Source organism: Syngnathus floridae, chromosome 7 (assembly GCF_059516105.1).
Source record: "Syngnathus floridae isolate MCC-2025c chromosome 7, RoL_Sflo_1.0, whole genome shotgun sequence".
In the NCBI taxonomy this organism is placed as follows: Eukaryota; Metazoa; Chordata; class Actinopteri; order Syngnathiformes; family Syngnathidae; genus Syngnathus; species Syngnathus floridae.
In genome coordinates, this window is record NC_142419.1 from 14,652,524 (window position 1) to 14,671,847 (window position 19,324).

General features: G+C 47.4%; 1 protein-coding gene across 3 annotated transcripts in view; it reads right to left on the reverse strand.

Annotated features, from left to right (window-relative positions):
- Nucleotides 1-2,151: 2,151 nt before the first annotated feature.
- Nucleotides 2,152-19,324, reverse strand: part of cntn5 (contactin 5) — a 46,732-nt gene continuing 29,559 nt past the window's right edge. For 2 of the 3 annotated variants that reach the window (XM_088381077.1, XM_088381074.1), the window contains 16 exons: nucleotides 18,576-18,712; nucleotides 18,352-18,481; nucleotides 16,907-17,051; nucleotides 13,410-13,537; nucleotides 13,105-13,292; nucleotides 12,501-12,621; nucleotides 11,635-11,793; nucleotides 11,099-11,248; nucleotides 10,922-10,992; nucleotides 5,883-6,117; nucleotides 5,698-5,807; nucleotides 5,280-5,466; nucleotides 5,094-5,206; nucleotides 4,851-5,019; nucleotides 4,003-4,087; nucleotides 2,152-3,773 (listed from right to left, as the gene is read on the reverse strand). In XM_088381077.1, the coding sequence (XP_088237203.1) occupies nucleotides 3,632-3,773; nucleotides 4,003-4,087; nucleotides 4,851-5,019; nucleotides 5,094-5,206; nucleotides 5,280-5,466; nucleotides 5,698-5,807; nucleotides 5,883-6,117; nucleotides 10,922-10,992; nucleotides 11,099-11,248; nucleotides 11,635-11,793; nucleotides 12,501-12,621; nucleotides 13,105-13,292; nucleotides 13,410-13,537; nucleotides 16,907-17,051; nucleotides 18,352-18,481; nucleotides 18,576-18,712 (2,270 nt within the window). In that variant the 3' untranslated portion in view covers nucleotides 2,152-3,631. Of the gene's footprint in view, nucleotides 4,088-4,850; nucleotides 5,020-5,093; nucleotides 5,207-5,279; nucleotides 5,467-5,697; nucleotides 5,808-5,882; nucleotides 6,118-10,921; nucleotides 10,993-11,098; nucleotides 11,249-11,634; nucleotides 11,794-12,500; nucleotides 12,622-13,104; nucleotides 13,293-13,409; nucleotides 13,538-16,906; nucleotides 17,052-18,351; nucleotides 18,482-18,575; nucleotides 18,713-19,324 lie in introns of all 3 variants that reach the window. The other variant, XM_088381075.1, reaches the window with a different exon arrangement.

Consider the following 19,324-nt stretch of genomic DNA (forward strand, 5'->3'; position numbering starts at 1 on the left):
GTACCTGGCTTCTGTTTGGACTTGTGGGAATAACCACTCTGCCGGCTGCCGCTGTTTGTTGTCATATCTCGTCCCGTGTGTGGCGCGGGGACGGCCAATTGCAGAGCTTTCACAAAAGCCAATTTAATGGCAGAGATTGGCTGCGGAGAGGAAGCCGCCAGATGAGCACAGTGCGACCCTTTGACTGTTTAACAACTCTGCTTCAGTTTAAAGCAACCTTCGGATTGGCCTCGGGTGATCCTCGGCTGCAGCTCGGCGGACCGCAAGGGGAACCTTTAAATCGGGCAATATGTCAGTGCCGCCAAAGGTTGGCTTTGTTGGAGAGCGTCCAGCAAAAAAAAAAAAAATTAAAAAAGGGCCAAGCCGTGAACCGGATGCCGCCCCTGAGGATAAACCTCGACGTTTACCTTTTCTTCCAGATTGGACGGCCAGGCGACAGGTCAGGACGGTTCAATCCGCGGAGGAGCCAGTGCATTAGAGGAACAGATTAGACTTTGATCCATCCGAATCTAAAGGCAATGAATAAAACATTTGGTATTAGGCTCAGATCCACTTGTTATTAAGGTCTTAAAAGCTGAGCGGAGCAGAGGACGGACAGAAGGCAAGGTTGCAAGGAACGCTTGTAATTTAGCGGACAGAAAACGGCATTTCCAGTCCAGGCAGACGGCAAGTGCGCCCTTCCGAGCGTGACCTTGAGGGAGATGATTACCTTTTCTTGAAAGACCGAGGGCACCTCCACATTTTGTGTTTCCGTTCTCGTAGGAAGGCCACCCAGTCACTGAGGCCGTCCTTGAAAAAAGAAACACCATGTTCGCATCCCATTGATGCTCAAAATGGGGGTCGGGGGCACACAGGGGCCTCCAGCTGTACTTTGGGGGTCTGCAAAGTAACAGTGGTCAACAGCAAATTTGAAACAGAGATAGCTTGATGTGTCCTTTAACCTATTTGTTGATACAGAGCTAAAAAATAGCTCTGCTTTTTCCTTAGCGCATCAGATTTTTAAAATGTTGTATTTTTTTATTTTTAGGTTTGACATTTTTAAGATTGATGCAATGTTTGAAACATCTTTGTAAGAATACTTCAAAGATTTAAGTAAATGGTAGCTGATGAAGATTAAAATAGAAGCAAATTAATTTGAGAATTTTTGTTTTTTGCAGTGATACCTCTTGACAACAACATGACCATTTCTGCTCTCCTTTTTAATCTAATAATACACAGAAATTAAAAAATTGTCAACGACTGTGGAAAGTAAGAAAAAAAAAGGAATAAAACACACTTTCTTCTGGTGTGCCACCTGCCACTTGTGTTTTTACCGTGTTCTGTTTGTCACTTTGTATTTTCGCTGTACCCTCTGGCTTCTCTCATCTTCATCCCCCCCCCCCCTCTTTGAGTTGAGAACAAAAGCTAACTTCTTCATGTCCCTGCTGGGATTTGCACTCAGACCCATCCGCCAGCATTCAACTTGGCAACACCCTGCGTCTATTTTGGTTGTACAACCTGCTTTAAAGGTGAATCGAATCATGTACGCCATGAAAAGTGCAGTTGTAGAGCTCAGTTTTGCCCGTCATATGAAGGAGAGACAGCCTTTCATGATTAGACTAATTGGAATCCGACAAACCAGCGCTCGAGTTTTTATGTTGGTTACACTAGTAACGTGCATAGCTGTACTCGACTTGCAAAACAAGAGGCCGAAACTAAGCAACCGAGACTCAATAAAAAAAAGCCAGCGTGTCCGAAAAGATTGGGCTTTTTGTACCTTTCACACATTTGCACATGAATGTCCTCCCTAATGAGGACTCGCAGCAGGACGCTTCTGCGCTTTAATTTCGTTACGAGGAGGCGGCGAGCGCGGTGCCTATTAAATTGGCTGCTACTTTAATAGTGGCTGCAATTAAAAAGGCGAGGCGATCGTTGACGAGAGCGAGGCGTTAATGAAAGCATTTCTGCGCGCAAACGAGGGCCTGCCTCAACAAGTATGTTCTCAATCATCATCCTTAATGTCCTCGTTATCAGATACAAAGTCCGCAACGGAGGGCCGAAAAACAAAGCCAGATTCAACCTCAGAGTATGCGATTGGGACGTAGCTAAACTTTTTCCAAAAAGCAAGCAAAAGTTGCTGAGGAACACAAATGACAAGTTGAAGCAAATAAATGAATGTCAAAGTCAAACAGGTCACGCTGTTGCTTTTATTTTCCCGCGCTGGGCTTCACTCGCTTTACAGGTCTCAAGACGGCTTCAATTAAGACGGCCATGATTAGCGCTCGGGTGCAAGGCGGGAAAAAAAAAACAGAACAAAAAAGTCAGCGTGTTGACTCCGGCTCCAAAGCCGCCGCTGCCGCGCTAATCCTTTTGTTCACATTAGTCGGCACATGGCGCGCCTCCCTAATTCTCATTCCCGAGCAGCTGAAAAAAAGCAAACGTCGCGGAGGAGGAAGAAGCGCATTAGCATGAGCAAGCAACGCTCCAAACAACAACAACAATCCCACTTTAAACAGCTGAAAGCCAGCCATCGTCTGTTCTGACCTTTTTGTTAGCTCCGCTGCTAAGCCTGCAGGACTAGCATGCGCCAAAATCATGTTTTGCGCTTATCCAAGTTGTAAACTCAGCTAATGCGGTGGTGTGAAACGGTCTGACATTCTAACCACACACACACACAAATGCACGGCTAGCATTAATTGCTGACACGCTAGCTCGTGGCTCTCCCTTGCAGAAAACACAATCCATTATCATAAATCACATGTGCCAGCACAGACAACAGCTGCATGAATAATTAAAGGTTGCAACACGAGCGTTTGGCTGCGTGCGTGTGTCCGAAAGCAACAAAAACAATCATAAAAAATGAATACATAAAAAATGTTTGTGCAGTCCAGACACAAGTTGGAGCACCTTAGCATCAATGTCCTCCTAGTGAACCAAAATACAAAAAAGCGCTCGGAGCAATGCGGCTCCCGAGTGGTCGACCTGCTGAGCTGTGCTTCTTGGAGAAAGTTGAAATAAATTTCTATCTTGGGTAATTTGGATGGTTGGGACGGCAAGGTGGAGGATTGCTAAGCAAGTTGGCCGCACATATTTATGCTGCCTCTCAGTCAGCTCGGAGAGGGAAGTGATGTTGGCGCGGGTCCCGTTTGGCTTCCGCACGGGATGTTGGCAAATGAAATGGCAGCGCCGTGTGACAAATGAAATGTTTGCCGTGTCTGAGTGCTGACATTTAAAGTCAGCTGCAACGAGGGCCAGCGAGAAAAGGTCCCCGTCCATCGGCTCCACTTTGGAAGCCTTTTGTGTTTGGAACGACGACAACATCGCTGAGTGATTTTGTTCCTTTCATTTTGATACGAGCGCAGCACAGAGATTGATTTAAAACATTTTGCGCCGCGTGGCATTCCGACCCGAACATAATAGATGACAAGAAGTCATGATTTTAAAAATAGACATCACATTTATTGGTCACCAGGAGTCGCTACTTCTTCCTACTGTACTTCCATCAACGTGACCACCGAAGCGCTGCTACCAACAGAAACGAAGCTGACACACGCCACCGTCTTCTTCTCTAAAAGGTAACACCGTGTACAAAAAGCAAGTCTCGAAAAGTAGTCCGAGTTGTCCTTGTATGGTCAATAAAGAAAAAAGGAAATTAGAGTTTTCTGCCGCCCGAGGAAAGAGGCGGTGTGGGGGCGGGCGATGCGAACGTCCCAGATGATCCTGCTCGTGCTTCCGCTGCATTTTTCCCCAAAAATTTCGTGCTCCGCAGACCCCGGGAGTCAATGAGACAAGCACTTGATAAAAAAAAAAAAAAAAATCCCTCCTTGCATAACACACGACAGCACAACACTAGCGCGATGTTGGACACGAAACTAAACGGGTGACGAGATGACTCAACCCCCCCCCGTCCGGACCTTTCCTCCTCTGCGGCGGCGTCAAAGGAAATTCCCCCAAAAAAGAAAAAAAAGAAAGGCCGAATCCATTCCTCTCCGATCAAAAAGCATGAGTGTGAAGCGGCCTCACCAGGACGCTGAAGGCACCAGCAGAACCAAGAGCAACGCGGGCCACGCCAGGTTCGCTTTGCACTCGCCGCTCTTTGCTCGCACACCTGACAGGAAAGAAAGGGGGAAGGGAGGGGGGGGGGGGGGGGAGATTTAGGAGTAGCAACAAATCATTATCAAATCAATCATACTACTTAATTCACTTAACACTCTGAGAGCGGGCAACTGTTGCCACGTCACATTTACGACAAAGTATTTTTTAGCCTTTGTTAATAGGCCATTTTGACTTGGATAAGAATGAAGGCGCATTTTTACATATATATTTTTTTAGACAGCCCAATTTTAAAGCAGGTCAATTTTTTGATTGGAGGTGTTGGATGGAAGCTGAACGTCTGCACAACATTTCCAAATGTATTTTGTGTTGTGTGTGTGTTGAGACAACTGTGTCATTGTCCAAGTAATTACGGGTGCAAACAATACAGCCAGTTAAGCGGCCACGAGGATAAAAACATCTGCTGGGCGGTCTTGTCTCGCCGACGTGCCGCTAGCAGGTTAATTGGCCGAGCGTGTCCGTGAAGCGTTGTGAGTGTGGGCGAGGTAATTAAAAGAGCATTAGCCAAAGAAAACTTTGCTCAGGCAAGAGCTTGGATTGCTTGATTACAACGGCTAGCATGGAGCTATGCTAGCATGCTACCTGTTGTATCAAAATTGTTCATGATTGAGAGTAAAAATTCAGTTTGGCTTTTTCAGTCTGTACTTCTTGACTTTTAGTTAAGTAGGAAAGGACTGTAAGCATCTGCCATTATTTATGGCTTTTATTCATTAAAATTAAAGCTAGCAAGCGAACGGCGAGCGAGCGCGGCAGCCTACCGGAAGAGGTGACGAGTCGAATTTGCGAGCTGACCGCCCCGTCTCCGCCCTCGCTGAGGGCTCGCACTTCGATGACGTACGTGCCGCCCTCGGGAAGCGACAGCGTGGTGGACGGGTTGATGGTGCGGGTCACCTGGTTGTGGCCTCGGCCCTCCTGCTTGAGTAACACCTGCGGCCACACCAGAGGCCTTTTCACGTGTGCGCGTGTGGATTTTACGTCGACGCGAAAAACGGGCCGGTTACCATGTAGCCGATGACGTCGGATTCGTTTTCCTTGGCCTTTACCGGGTCCCAGCTTAAAGACACGTTGTTGCCCTCTTGAATCCACTGCAGGTTGCCTGGAGGCTGCACAGGCGCTGAAGAGCCACAAAGAAAAAAAACCCAAAAACATCAGCATGAGAAAAGGTAGCATGGTATGCTTGAACCTACGGGCTTTCCTGGTCTTGGCCATGACGGAGGCACTGGCGGGTCCTTGCCCGATGTTGTTGAAGCCTTTGACGGTGAGCACGTACTGGCTGTTCCCTTCCAAGCCCCCCAGGAGCAGGGAGGTCTCGTTCTTTGTGGTTTTCTGCGTCCAGCCGGAGTCCTCCTTCTCGGACTCTTTCCAGCAGCTCACCTGGTCACGGTTCAAATTTCAAAACTTGAATCTCAACGGGAGGTGTGAATGATTCCAAACACTTTAGATTCTTTGTAACTTCTGTCAACAACCATCTACAAAAAAAGTCCAAGTCAGGCAATGAAGTCTTAAAAGTGTCAACTTAAGTCTCGTACAAGGGACTCCAGTCACATAACTGTGCGCGGTGTACCTAATGAAGTGTCTACTTGATTCATCTGAGCATTAGTGCACCTCATATCCTTTGGGTCTTCCAGGTCCGGGGTTGGGCGGCCTCCACGTGACTCTTATTTGCGAAGCTGAGATTGCGTAAGCTTTCACGTCGGACGGCGCCTCTCTGGGCTCTGCACACGCACACACATTAATCGTTTTTTTTTTTCTTTCTTTCAAAAATCAACAAGCCACAAGTTTGAGCTCACCGCCCTCGGCCGAGTAGATGACGACGACCGGGCTGAAGGGCCCGTCGCCCTTGTTGTTGTACACGCCCACTTTCACCTCGAAGGGCGTCAGCGGCGGGAAGGTCTCGTCGCGGTACTTGTACGTGGTGGAGTCGGCCGACGTCACCATCTTCTCCTTCCAGCCGCGGGTGCCGTTGGCGCGGAAAGCCACGATGTAGCCGAAGCCCTCGCCGTTTTGGAACTCCTCAGACACGGGCTGGAACAGAAAGAAAGCGCAAAAAGATTATTTCTTTATTTTTATTTCATGATAACTATTTTTAATTATTTTACTGCGAGGCCACAACAACCATGAAATCATGAAGATCTATTTTTGACTATTTAAAAAAAACACCACCACAAAACTCATATTGCCACTTTTTTTTTTTTTAACCAATTTAAAACGGAAACACACATTGAGCACTTTTGGAAGAACCACTGAAGAAACAAACTTTTGTCATCTGGAGCAATTTCCTCTGCGTTTACTGTAATTCGCCGCCAGTGTTCATAAAGCCGCCGTCTGTCGCAAGGCGAGCGGCTCGGCGGCACATTTGCAGCGAGACATTTGTCTCCCGGCTTCCCTGACAGGAGGACTTTTTTTTCCTTCTTCTTCTTTTGGATGACGGCTGGTGTACCCCTCCCCTCCCGAGTTGTCTTCCAGCAACTCCATCCAATCAAACGGCAATTCATTAGGACGGAATTCAATTAATTAATGCGAGCCGAGCGGCTTAAGGGCCTGGCTAAATGCGATATATGGAAAGGAGCCGCCGCCTTTTTGTGTTTAATGGAATAGGTTTTAATGACGGTGCGTGACAGCCAATATTAATATTAATCAAGAGTGAATTGAAACGCCACCGATTCACATTTGCATGTGTTTTACACAAGTTCAACACGGTTCCTCTGGAAGGAATACACGAAAAGCGTAACCATGCCAAACGGGGGGATCGAACCTGGAGCCCTTTCGTGACGAACCGCATCGTCGGTCGCAACACGATGACATGGCAACTTTTTTCTATTAAGTACTTGCATTCAGGTTTAGACGTGATTCCAAAATGCACTTTAAGTAGGAAATGAAAAATATGAATCAAAATCATACAAACAGCTCGGCCACTTCCAAGTGAAGCGGCTCCTGGGTCAAATGAGCCGCGTCCTCCCCGGCGCTAATGGCGGTGGGTGAAAAGGCGATGACCAATCACTGTGACCGCGCTCATTACAGGGATGATCAGCAGAGCTAAATGAGCTGTCATCAAAGTGGATCATTACGGGCCGGCCGGTGAAGCTTTTAGAAGCGGCATGAACCGACGGCGTGGGGCAGCCACGTGGACAGAGCATTACGGCTCGGGTCTCGATGGGGTTCAATCATTCACAAGCTCCGAAACTGCTTTTCCGAATAGACAAGTTCTGTTTGTGGCGCTTCGAAAATAGTGTACTTCTTGCAAATACGCAGACTTTAATTTCACCTGACACAAAAAAATCAGCCAGCGCATTTTGCATCAGGTTTGATCAATCTCATTCCCTCTGCTAATTTCATCGACAAGATTTGCATATACTCCTCCCACAACGGCAATTTAGCATATTTGGCAGGCACAATCCGGAATGCGCGCAGTTGCTACATCAGCTTCCAAAATCAAGTTTGCGCCTGTCAAAGCTTTTCCTAAATCAGGCCCAGAGTGGATCATGCTCCTGGGTCAGAAAGACTTTAGCCTGTTCTGGGTTTTACCATTCCTGGCATAAATCATTTATATGCGGACTGATAAATAAAGTAAGTAGATACTTGTGTAGGCTGTCAAAGGACAAAAAACTATTCCGAGACTCCAGTGGGCACACGTGGACAGCGCCTGATAACTCAGCTCCTGACCAAGCGCTAATGGGCTCGGTGACTGTGAGGCCAACCCTAATGGACGCCCCCGTGGAAAAGCAGCCGACTGTTTAGTCATTCATCCCGCTCCAACGCCGTCCGGCCAGCCGGCCGTCGACGACCCTTCCGCAGATGATTGCAGAAGCCTTGCCCAACGAGCCGCCGCCGGCGGCAAAAAGGGCCGCGTCTCCTTTCATAAGGGCCTCCATCGATCACCTGGCCCCCACTGCTGATTTATTCCCAAACGTGTTGAGCGGCGACCGGAGGAAATAGCGCACCGGCGGGAAACCAGTTGAGGTTGCAAGAGAGAGGAGCTTGTCAAATTTATGGATGACAGTGAGGCGGAGTGGAGAGACATCATCACATTCATATTTCTTATCACTCGCTCACATGAGTGAAAACCTCCACCAAGGCCAATGGAAAGCACCGATTGCGCCCAACGTACTAAATCGAGTTCTTCCTCCGGTAAAGGGAAGAAAAATATTAGAAACAGCTTTCAGTGTGATGCAGTGCAGTTGTACAGACACAATCTTAAAGGTCCATCCACCACCCGCTGCTGGTCCTCTACGATACCAAAAGCATTTTAACACGTGCGCCAGAGTTTGTGCTTTTAATCCAGATGCAGCTCACAGTGCTACCAAATTTGATTGCTTTGATTTAATCAAACAATGCGACATTAGTACTTTATCTATCTGTCTGACTACAAACCTGCCCTACTGTCCATGGTGTTCCACAGGGTTCAATCTTGGGGCCTCTGCTGTTTTCATTGCATTGCAAGAGAAGTTGATACACTCTTAAAAAAAAAAAAAAACAACAACTCCATGTTTTAGTGATGTTTTGGGGTATCTGTAAGGAATTAATATTTCCATTCATTTCAACAGAGAAAGTTGATCCGAGGTACGAGTGAGTTGTGGTCAAGGAATTAATTAAATTTAAAGTGGACCACTGCATTAATATGCTAATTGGATTTAAGCCAACAATATGTTTCCTCGGTGCCTCGGTCATTGACGCCAACAGGCATCCATTCCATCTGGATGACGCTCGCCCCTCCACCCATCGCCCCTCCACGGCCTCCGTTTCCACTCCTTCTCCCAGTGGCAGTTGGGCTGCCAGGCCCTACTTAATAACGACTTGATTGCACATCTGTTCACCTTTCCCCCTTTTGCGAGAGTGTCCTTCAACCCGTCTTAATTACAAATTCTTGGCCTTGCTCATAGCCTATCGGGACGGGCCCCGTAACCCGCCGACTCCCAACCCATCTGCGGGCTGAGCCTGCGAGAAGTTACCGTCAATTTCCTCTTCGCTTGCCGTGAGATGGATTAGCTTTAGCGGCAGATTACAAACACATTAATACACATCGGCGGGTTCATCCGTAGCCGTTCCGACCCGCTGCTTTCTTCACCTTCTTCTTCTGGAACCCAATTGCATATTCCCTACATCTTCATCACGGGTCCCAGGTGGGCTGCGGGGACCGACCGCCTCGTCAGCACATTTGTTAACTGTGACCAAAGTGAGCCTCGATGCTCAAAGCTACAAGATGCGGTTGTGTTAAATACGGAACATGTCATTCGTTTTTTTGTTTTTTTTCCAAACGTCTTTATTACATTTCGTGTATAGCGCCACGGCTCAACGTCCCCTGGGCCCAATGAGATAATCCTCTTTATCTCGGACGGGAGCGTCTTATTACAGTAATCACTTCTACCTCTGCTCTGGCGGAAAACAATCGTGCTTCAGCACGCTGCTCTGGCTCTCAGGGTTTCTTTGCAAAAAGAAATGAAAATATCCCCGTCTTGACCCCGCCCCCCGCAGAAGATTTTTCAGTACAATAATCTCTTTTGTCATTGACATTCATTGTAAGTAACACACGGATAAAGTCACAGCTTTTGTGTTTGCGAGCGGCCGAGCATATATCGAGTGCGTGTCCATACTAATACTATTGTTTTTATTCCGAGCTAATTTGTTATTGATTTTGCCTCGCAGGGACGCGGCAACTTCGTCCGACTCTATCAGTAAATCAGGCACGCGCACCTGATAGTGTTTGTTTAGAATAAAAAACGCTGCTTTGCATTCTGCTCAAATCGATCTCGACAGTCTTTGCTTTTAATTACGCCGTGCTCAATGCTATTTTGTTACCTTCGCATTTATAAAAAGGTTCGCTGGGGTGGTACAGTCGAACTGCTGAAGCAAAATATGGATCGGGTGACAAAACTTTTGTTTTGAACATTTACAATTTAGCGGTTTTGGGAATTTGTGGAATTATTTGTCTTGCTCTCCTTTATTTCTAGGACATAACCTTGGCATTTGACCGAGGGTGTGTAGACTCCATACATATCCTTCTTCCCTTTCATTACTTGTGAATAATTCAAGAACTTTAATATAAAAATTCTGACATGCAGAAGGTGTGTGTGATGGTGTCCCTGATCGGGACGGGGATGGGCGGGGCCTCGGTGGCGCTCTGCGCTCCACTGAGTGTCATTCTATTTTCATTTTAGATCCATTTTTAGGCGTAACAACCCCAGACTCTTGTCAAGGTTCCATCCCACACTGAAAAACTTTCCTCCGAGTTTTAATTAGAGACCACTCTTGACGCTTGCAAGACGGACGCGACATTGCTCATCGACTCTCCGCGACAGCAAACCCGACGGAGTGTAAACGCTTGTGATTATTTTGCAAAACGTTCAAAATCGTTCAAGCGTTTCCTTCGAGGCTTTGGCGGCAGCGACATCCATCAAGTGCGCTTGATCCCCCGCCCCCCCTCCTCCCCAATTCCATTCTACCCTCCCGATATGTGACAGGTATTCCCAGGTAAGACAAAGTGACAAATGCTAATGAATGGCCCGGCTAGCAGCAGCGGCGGCGGCGATGGCAGCTTGCGCGTACCCATTAAGTCATATTCATGGCTGCGGAATTCACGAGGAGCTCCCAACGCAGATCTGAAAGGGGTGGAATGGGCTGAAACGTGGCCACCTGATTGGCCCGCTCGACTGAATTATGTTTCTCAAGACATTTGGGAAAAACCTGAGTAGCAATAGTTGGACGGAAATAAAACATTTCTTTGAAGCCGTTTGTCTTAAAAGCCACAGTGGTCACGGTGACATTCCAGCCCCAAATCCGTGCTTTAAAAGAAATAATAATAAAGATAAAATAAAATTGTTGCAGCGCTTACCTCCCAGGAGATGACCAGTTCGTGCCTGCGGCCATTCCCGCCACTCACATTCGTCGGCGCCACTGAGGGCACTGAAGAGCATAAAAAAGAAAGTTTTCACATTATACACCTTGAAGGCACACTTTATGAAAAAAAAAAAGATGATCTATTTTATATGCAGCAGCGGTTGAAGGGTACCAGCTTCTTTAGTCCGGACTCCTCGGGAAGGAGCGCTGGGATCTCCCGTGCCGATGGCGTTGCTGGCGACGACTCGGAACTCGTACTCCACCCAGGGGTTGAGTTCTACGGCCACGGCCGACTCCAGGTCCCCGGTGACGGGTTCCGGGTCTGCGACGAGCAAAAATAGAACTGAACAATCCAAGAACAAAAATGTCTACTTCCCACCACTGTTTAGTGTAGCCAAAACAACTTGTTATCTCACCCAAATGTTGCGCGACGGCATTACGATGAAGCTAATTCTCATCAATTGTTAACAGCCGACTCCGCTTTAATGCTAATTGATGCCTTTGGTGCCAAAACACAAAAAATCAGCACGTATGCTAAACAAGCACCGATACGCTTTATCTCCTAATTGAGGCCAAAGAGGTTACTCGCAGATACAAAGCATGGCACATTATACGAGCCCCAATTATTTTGTCAACTTGTTAAAGTGTCTTCTGATGAGTTGGTTCGGGAGTCAAAAGGTTTCGCATGGCAGGTTCCGTATGAATTACCCGTTTTGACCGTTTGCCATCCTAATGAAAACGGGCTGCGGGCCTGCAGGTGGTAGGTATTGATCGGACTGTGGTTGTCCAGGCCGCGGGTCCACGACAGGGTGGCGCTGGTCTCGCTGATCTCCTCCACGATGACCACACCGGGAGGGCCAGGAGGACCTGCGAGGTTGAGAATGAGAGAAGCCGACATGAGATGAGTGGTTGCATCATTTTAAGGTTGTGGAAGAGACGCCATCTGGACAACTGGATTGGAACCCAGAACCTCAGAGCTGCGAGGCAAACGTGCCAACCACTTGCACAAAGGCAAGTCACAGAAAATTTTGCAGAACGCATCGCCGTCACAAACGACATTCTATTCCGGTCGGTAACAGTTCGCAGCTGCTCCACAAAGGCAATTAGACAAACGAATTAGCATGAAAAGCAGAAATCTGAAAAACAAAGCCGACTAAACTGCAAACACAATCGGCACTGATCTGAGAGAGAAATGCTCCAACGTTGTTTTTTTTTTAGGTGTCAGGACTCGCCGTGTTCCAATAAAAGCCAACATATGTTTACCTCCGTCTTGTTTAGTGGCGGCAAACGCGAGGACTCGAGGGAAAGGTGAGGTGGAGCGAACAGCTGGCGTTCTCTCCGACGAAAAGGCAAATGTGCTGTGTCGCCGGCAAGGTGTCCCGTTAGAAGGTGACCGTAAAAGTGGCTCACTGACAAATGAGAAGACGCTCGGAATGTGCCAGGCTGCCGTTTCAAAACCGATCTGGAGCAACGGCACCATCATCCCGCGGTCACACGTCCATATGTAATCATTTTAATAATAATTTATTCTTCTCGTAGCGCCAATACGATTTTGCGACTTGAAAGTGGCTCACCTCGAACAAGAAGTTGGGCCTCGGCGCCGATGGTGTCGGCGCTGGTCTGGGCCCTGCAGCCGTACTTGCCAGCGTGCTTCAGCAAAATGCTCCTAATCATCAAATCCACCGTGGACGACTGCTGCAAAGACATACAAGTCAGACATGAGAAGGATTCGGAATGCGCTTGAAAGGAAAGCGTGCGATGCCTTTACATGTTAGAGCTCAAGCGGCTGGGAAAAAAAAAAAGTTCCTGTTAAATTCAGCCGCTGGTACCTGCCCCCACCCCCCCTTCTTTCTTTTTGCTGTGGGAAATAAGAAGTGCCGAAGGCTACAAAGCCACGCGAGCTCCTTTCGCGCCTGCCGATTAAAAGTGCAGGAGCGTGCGTCTCCGCCGCCCGCCAACCGGGAGGGAGCGAGCTGCTGCTGCTCAATGTCGTTTGATGGTGAGACAATGACTTGTCGGGACAGATGTGACTTTAAAACAAGGCTTCTGCATTTCTTGCCTGCCACCAGAGACGGGAGTGAGTTACATCCTGTATTGCGCAAGTTGGAAGAAAGTCGTTCAAACTCCCACGCCGGCAAGATAAATTTCCACGATCTTGAAGGCGACGTTTCTGCTTACTTTGGCTCGGACAGTCTGGATGTACTCAAAATGTCCGCCGCCCTGCTGGAAGCTGATTGGCTTGTGGTTGAACAGCCACTGGAAGGAGACATCCAGCGAGGTGTCGTGCGTGGCCTTGCAGCTCAGCACCACGCTCTCGCCCACCGTCACCTCCACCCGGTTGGGGCTGAGCTCCACGCGCATGGCCTCTGCAAGCACAAAGCTGCTGCACTGTCACCTCAGACGGAGCGGCTGTGATGTCATCAGTCGTCAGGTCGAGAAGAAACTCGACGGAGCGTGCCGCCACCCGCCGGGGCATCGCTTACCTTTCACCCAGAGCGTGGCCGTCATCTCGGCCCAGCCCAGCTGATTCTCCGCCCGGCACACGTAGTCGCCTTCGTCGGCGCGGCTGGCGTTGACGATCCTCAGAGTGTTGTTCCTCAACAGCATCAACCTGCCGCACAGCAACAACACCCGTCGCTCATCGCTATGGTGACACTCGGGGAGGTGCACTGGATGTAAATCCGATTGCGACATCAAAACAAAGGACGTTTTGGGCCGTGTACTTTTGGATGCCATGTTTGCTTTATTGATGGTGACGCAACATTGACATGAAAGCCTTTCGGTGCAGATCAATGAGCAATTTAAATATGTTAATGAGGCTGACCCGCAGGTAACGCTGTGAGTTGGCTCGCATCTCCGGAGGATTTAAAGCGCAGATGTTTCTCGAGATAGAGGCGACGCTCAGAACGTTTTAGTCATGGGGGTTGGCGGGTGAAAAAAAAAAAAATCCGTTAACGACACTTTGACTTCAACCGCTTTTTGCCTTTGAGGTCGAGAACAAAAGCGGCGAATCCGTCGCCTGACTATCAATTCCGGCCGGGGGGTGGGGAGTGATTCTTTTTCAAGAACATGGCAGTTCTTTTTCAAATCAACGTACGGCGGAACGTTACACTCATGCATCCGCCTAACAAAAGCTGTCAAAAGCGAGTCTCGCATTTCACCGCCGCGTCCTCTCGGGAGACGGCGAAGTGTAATCGACGGGAAAAACAAACAGGTGAGCATGCCGAGACTCCTAAGTACCCGCTGAAGGACGCGCTGAATGTTTGCTGGAGAATGGGCACAGAAAGAACAAGTGGGGGACTACGGTCGTATGATTCAGAATTTGGTGGCGTTTACAATTAAATTCTTTTTTAAATTGGATGATTTTTGGATTTTATTTTGCTATTTGTGAGCGCTGTGCGAGGTTGTGAACGCAATTGAACTAGTTTCATAATAAGAAGCTAATGGTCTTGCTAGCAGCTTTGGCATCGCAAATAACAAATATAAAAATTAAGGACAGATACTCAAAGTAGCTAATGTGTGAAAATATTTTGTGACAGCACAGACTTTTTTAACTGGAATAATAACTCGATTTGAATTGACAACAGTAACTTGGGACTTGAAGGTTCGAGAGTTAGACTTTATGACTTGCACGTGTGAATTACATCCACCCCGCGCAGGAAACGTGTATTTTTCTCGTGTTCTATTTCAGGCTTGTGAGTCATCGATGCCATTCAAATTAATCAACATTGTTTGGCATTTAAATCTCAACGCCCCCCTTCATAATGCGCAAAGCTCATTGAAATTGGCAAAGAGGACGCCGGGAAGGCGTGACCGAAATCATGACAAGCGCAATTCACGAGGCAATCTGCAGCCAGGGAGACATTTTTCAAACGAGGGCATTAGCAAATTCACGCCCCCCCCCCCCCCCCCACAAGGACGTCGACATACAGAGGACAAGACGGCGACCGGCGCCTACTCGGGACATGCAAATTGAGCTGAGCGTAGGATATTTAAAGCAAACAATCACAATTTAGAGGTGACCTATTTGAAAAAAAAAGAGTATCTAAGTTTTATTTACGTATCAAATAACCAATCCATGGCTGTCAGTTCCTTCCGAGACACTCATTAAAGACTTCTTCGTGAATTTGACTGAAAGGTTGTTTTGTTTATATTGTTTTGTCCCGTGATTGACTGGCGACCTGTCCCAGGTGTACAAAATGGAGGCATGGCATTCAGCAAGAATGATGAAGATTTAAAAGCTGCATTGACCCGTTTCTCACCGAGGAGGAAAAAAAAAAACATCATTGTCTACAAAAAAAGGATTAATACTTTGTGTTTAGGGCACAAAAAGCTTGAACATTAGCGGAAATCCATGTTAATTACGCACCTTCATTAAGTCGGGACAGCTGTCAATGACAGATAAACGCGGGCGGGCCTTTTCGATTCACCCCGAAAAAGAACGATGGCCTCGCCGTCCGTAAACCTCGCCGCTCTACAAAGGCCAATGTCACAAAATCTTTGCTGCAGTCGGATCGGGTCAACACATGAACCGGGCCGCTTTTGTTTCCAGATAGGAATCACCTTTATCACACGCTGGATCAGGACTGACCTTTTTAAAGCGCTGCCTATTGATTTCGTCCCAGCAGAGTGACGGGGTCGCGAAGGAGCCGTCCTCGGTCGGCAACAACTGGCAAACTTTTGAGTTTACTTCATTTTTGAACGTATTTGTATTTCTAGGCCAAAAACTTAAAGGGGACGTCAACCCCCATACATTTTCTTTACAATAAAATGTTGCATGTACCCACACGAGTATAAACACGACGTTCTGATTAATATTGCTTTTGTGGAATTTGAGTTAAGCGGCAAAATCGAGCCGATTTTATCCATCTCAGGAGGCGGCCATTTTGCCACTTGCTGTCACAACCAATCACGGCTCAGCTTCAGGAAACCGGTGAGCTGTGATTGGTTGTTTGTAACGCGTGTCTCGATCTGAAAGAAGTTGGCAAAGTCTGCTTCAGAGGTAAAATTCAGAAGAGTTTTCTGCTCCCAGAACACTTGACTTTATCTCGGGGTCAGATAAGAGCCCGATCGCAGGTACAACTTTTCCCGCGGCTGCCACAGAAAATAGATTTGCAGCTTTGACGAATGCCTCCGAGGCTTTATCGGGTTCAGGCGAGCCTGAGTCATTAATCATCATTTTATAGGCTCGCACACTCCGCAAAGCCAAAAAGGCAATCTTCTGCAGCGGCGGTGAGTTCAAAAAAACAGTTCGATTCCTTCTTCGGACTATATTTTAGAGATGACATATTTCTGTTCAAATGACCGCGTCAAAGGAACTTTTGACACGTGAGCAGCGACACTCCGGAGGATTTTGATCATCAAGCCGGGGTGGAATCTCGCCGGCTAAACAGAAAAGGTCCCGACGCTGACGGGTACACATTTTTCACAACGTCGCTCACTTTGATTGACGGAGCCCGACGGATGCTCCCGGTGAAAGGACCACGCCTCAACGTGCACGAGAGCGCCGAATGCAATGGTGGGCTCCGTGAGGCAGGGGGGGGGGGAGTCTCTGAAGTAGCAACAGCAGTGTTTTGTTTCACACTGACACTTCATTTCAGTCACACTAATAAAACCGGCACGCCTCCTAAGGCCCTTGCCGTGGGGGGAACGCTTTAAAAAATAACGAAGTGAAAATATGGCGAGAGGCAAACTTTTCTCGACTTTATGAATATTTTAACCCAGGGAAATTAAAATAAACTTTTGATGCTTTTAAACATGCACGTTTGGAACTTTCAGATGTGGCTATTAAAACAGTCAGTAAACAATTATCGGTCGGTGGAGCCGTGTATGTGCAGTGTATGTCAAATTATTATAAATCGATATTTTCCTTTTGAAATGAATTGAAATTACAGTCCAATAAAACCATTCCAAAAATTACATTTTATAATAGTGGAGTCAGTGTTTTAATAAAAGGGGCCTCATTAAAATTCCCGCCTACCTTTTGGTGGGCTGTATCCTCCGATCGGCTCGCCTCCACGTGATCCGCGGCTTGGGCGATGCCCGAGGTTTGCACTCGATGGACGCGTCCTTGCCCAGCGTGGCGATGACTCGCACCGGATTGGGCACAAAGATGGGCGCCGACGCTGTGAGGCACCAAGCAGTGACGTGGTTTTGTCAAACAGTCGTTTCAGCAAGGTCATTTACTTTATTTACATAATATTTTCTTTTTTTTTTACTAAAACTAATAAAAAAACAAGTTAAAATCAAATTAATTAAAAAAAGTCAACAAGAAATAAAAACAAAAATAATATAAAAAATTATGAAAAAAAACAAAAAAGCTATTCCAACCCTGTTGTGTACACAAGACTGGAAATGAAGGCGTAATTGCGAAACGGAACCGCATCTTCATCATCATCCTCATCATGTGTATTACAACACATCAAGGCCACGTCCAGGCTGCGAGGCTTTGTCAGCCAGCATTATTCAAATGCTGAGTGACACTTCCCGAGTGACATTACACACAATGACAATCCAATCGCGGCTGTCGCTGCGGGCTGACCCGGCCGACCGGTTCCATGCCACCCTCCCGTCTTCCGGGCCGTAGCGGCGGACGTCTGTGCGCTTTCATCAGAGTCGGAGCGCGACCCGCTGCCGGTGGCGTCGGCCACCACTTGTCAGCAATGGGCTGACGCGGCCCGCGGCGGCGAGCAACAACCGGCCTCGAGTGATCGTTCATCCGCCGATTGTTTTTTAGCCGCTCTTGAGTTTTTGCGCGGGGGCGTCACCGGATTACAAATTCCATCCGTCCTCGTCAGGTCTTGTTAAAGTTTCATTAACATCTTCTGGATAGTGTGACAGTTGTCAGCGTCTGTACCCTGTTTAGGGAGTCGAGAAAAAAAAAAAAAAAAGCGAGAACAAAAAGGTGCTTTTGATTGTCCCAAATGCCAGCGATTCCCCTTCAAAAAGGGCATGCCACACTGACAGTAAATCAAAGCCTCCCTCGGGGGAGCACGAAAAGGGGAATGGGTGTCACCAGCTGCGTTCCACTATACAAGATGACAAGGAGAAAATGGCGCAGCAACACATAGCGAGCGCAGAGGGCGGCCAGCCTAACCGTGTCTCGCTGGATCCAAATCGTCTTCCATCTCCGGCTACGAGTCACCGAAGTCCAATTACTCATTCGACTTGTGTATTTAAATTGAAAGTCAACTCAAAAACTTTACAATAATCCTCACCGTATTCTGACTAATATATTTGTGGTGGCCATTTTGCAACTTGTTGTCTACTGATAATGACATCACGGTTGCTCGGGACTCACAACCAATCACGGCTCAGCTGGCAAATATCACATGACCAAACTCCACTGAAGGACCTTCTGTACATTCTGACATCATGATCAAAAAACTTAAAAGGTGTTATAGAGCAAAAAAAAAAAGCGTGTACCTAAAATCTTGAGTTCGGCATTGGAGTAAATGGCGCCGTACTTATTTTCCGCCACACACTGGTACATTCCCGAGTCCACGGGCTGCAGCTTGTTAATAGAGAGCTCGCCGTTCATGATCTCCACTCGACCCTTGAACGCAAAGAAGAAGAGAATGGCCGCTTGATGATGATTCATGGCGACACGGTTCTTTCGGCAAAAAGAAGAAGCGGAGAAGTGCTTGTACCTGCGATGTCAAGGGCAAACCGTTGCGCAACCAACGATAGGTAGGCCGGGGCCTCCCCGTGGCCTTGCACTCCCAGTGGAGCTTCTCGCCGCTATCCAGCTGAGAGTCATTAATCATCCGCACCCACTGCGGCAGCGCTGGAAGAGAAAGAAGGAAGAAAAAAAAATCAAATCAGCACTGAAACATCCCTAATGTGACATTTTGCTAGCTTTAAGCTCAGTTAGCCTCAATCAGATCCGATATTGAAACTCAAAAGGCAGATTTTTGTATCTACTAGGAGTGCATGTTGATGTTTTTGCAGTAACGTTTGGATGCTTCAGCCCATCTTGTAGGATTTTATATTTTTCCAGCGCTTCCAGCGTCACTTGCAAGAAATGTACGCTTTTGGCGCTCTCCTTTTCATCTGGAAGTCTCTGTCTATCTGCTCAATGCATTTTTCAATACGTGAACGTATATTCATGAGATTATAAAATTTACAAGGACCTTTCGTTGGAGTCGGATCGTTCGTCTTGCATGGGAGCGAGAATATTAATCAGCCACCGAGAACCGAGTAACCAGCGCCGGCCCGCCCGTTCCTTCTTTTAGTTTAATCTTTCAAGGTCTTTTTTTTGTATTAAACTTTTTTCTCAGTTATGTTAATAATGCACAAACGACGAGGGCTGATCTTTTGAAATGAAAGAAATGCAAATTAATTCAAAGAAAATGAAAGATGCAAGTGGCTTTTTCTTTCAAGTGAAATCCTTGAAGTG